Here is a 1,137-nt window from a genome sequence, read left to right as displayed (position 1 = left end):
TTTGCTCCAATATTGTTCTTCTCTTTATTGTCATAAAAATTCACAACAATCACACAACATAATTATGAAAACAAATGAAATAAGGTCATTGAAATATGGAAAACAAAAAACAAAAAAAAACAAAAACGGGACTCAAAACATGAGGAAGCAAAGGAGAAGAAACAACAAACTCGAAGAAACAAGGCCATGAACTGTGATTGAGAAAGCTCCAGAGTTAGTAGCCGGAGAATAGCTACCCTCGGGTGTGTTTGTAGTGAGGACAACAACAACCCAGTTATCCTCAGAACCAATACCAATTCCAGTGAACTTAGAATCATTCAAACTCCTGGAGTACTGTGACTTTGTGTAATTGTTCATGAGAAGGGTCTGATCAAGGTGAGGAACACAAGTCGGCAAAATCACACCGTCTCTAGTAATTGTAATGTTGAGTCGGCATTTGGTGAGGAGTTTAGGGAAGTCTGAGAAACCAGGTTCTGTTCCAGGAACTGCAGCTGAGCCACTGGTGTTTGTGCAGGGTCGGTTCTTGAATTGGTCTGCTAATTCATCTGCGAGACATTCAGCGTTTTCGTTCTTTATCAAGGTTGTTAGGTTTATAGACGTTCTGTAGTTGTTGATGACTGTAAAAAGAACATCTTCTTCATCTGTATATTTAAAAAAAACAGAACACACACATAAAAAAATTGATAAACATCTCAATCGCAAATCTCCATTGATCGAGATCTCTAGGCTTGTATGAAACAGATTAGACGATTTTTCAAACTAGATCTTGGTCAACCAGCAGAGTTCAAGAAACCTAGAAATTGAAAGAAAAAACAATCAAGAAGATGTTACCGTTTTCGGAAAGAACAGGACGATGAAGGGAGAGAAAGACTGAGAAAAGAAAGAGTAGATGGAGCTTTGAAATCGCCATTGATTCAGAGGTTCTTCCTTACTTCTTTGCTCAGTTGTTTTGGGAATCTTCTTCACTTTTTTTTTCTTTGTGTATTTATTTATGAAAATTTTAGTTCATTTTGCTTTCTCGACTCTTCAAAAGTCGTGGCTTCGGTTTAAGAAAAATAAATCTATTTGTCTTTTTAGACAATTTACAAACGAACGTGTTGAATTAAAAATATATAATTAAACAACAGAATACAAATA

At 35.9% G+C, this 1,137-nt stretch overlaps 1 protein-coding gene across 2 annotated transcripts in view; it reads right to left on the bottom strand.

Moving 5' to 3' along the window:
* Window positions 1-1,137, bottom strand: part of LOC104770284 (uncharacterized GPI-anchored protein At5g19250-like) — a 2,187-nt gene continuing 1,050 nt past the window's right edge. The window contains exons 1-2 of one of the 2 annotated variants that reach the window (XM_010494678.2): window positions 832-1,051; window positions 1-641 (exon numbers count right to left, since the gene is read on the bottom strand). In XM_010494678.2, coding sequence (XP_010492980.1) covers window positions 133-641; window positions 832-910 — 588 coding nt within the window. In that variant the 5' untranslated portion in view covers window positions 911-1,051 and the 3' untranslated portion in view covers window positions 1-132. Of the gene's footprint in view, window positions 642-831; window positions 1,052-1,137 lie in introns of those variants that run through there. The other variant, XM_010494679.2, reaches the window with a different exon arrangement.

The sequence above is a fragment of the Camelina sativa genome, chromosome 20 (genome assembly GCF_000633955.1).
Source record: "Camelina sativa cultivar DH55 chromosome 20, Cs, whole genome shotgun sequence".
Taxonomy (NCBI): domain Eukaryota; kingdom Viridiplantae; phylum Streptophyta; class Magnoliopsida; order Brassicales; family Brassicaceae; genus Camelina; species Camelina sativa.
Note: the sequence above shows the minus strand (reverse complement) of the source record. Positions and strands in the feature narration are given on the sequence as shown.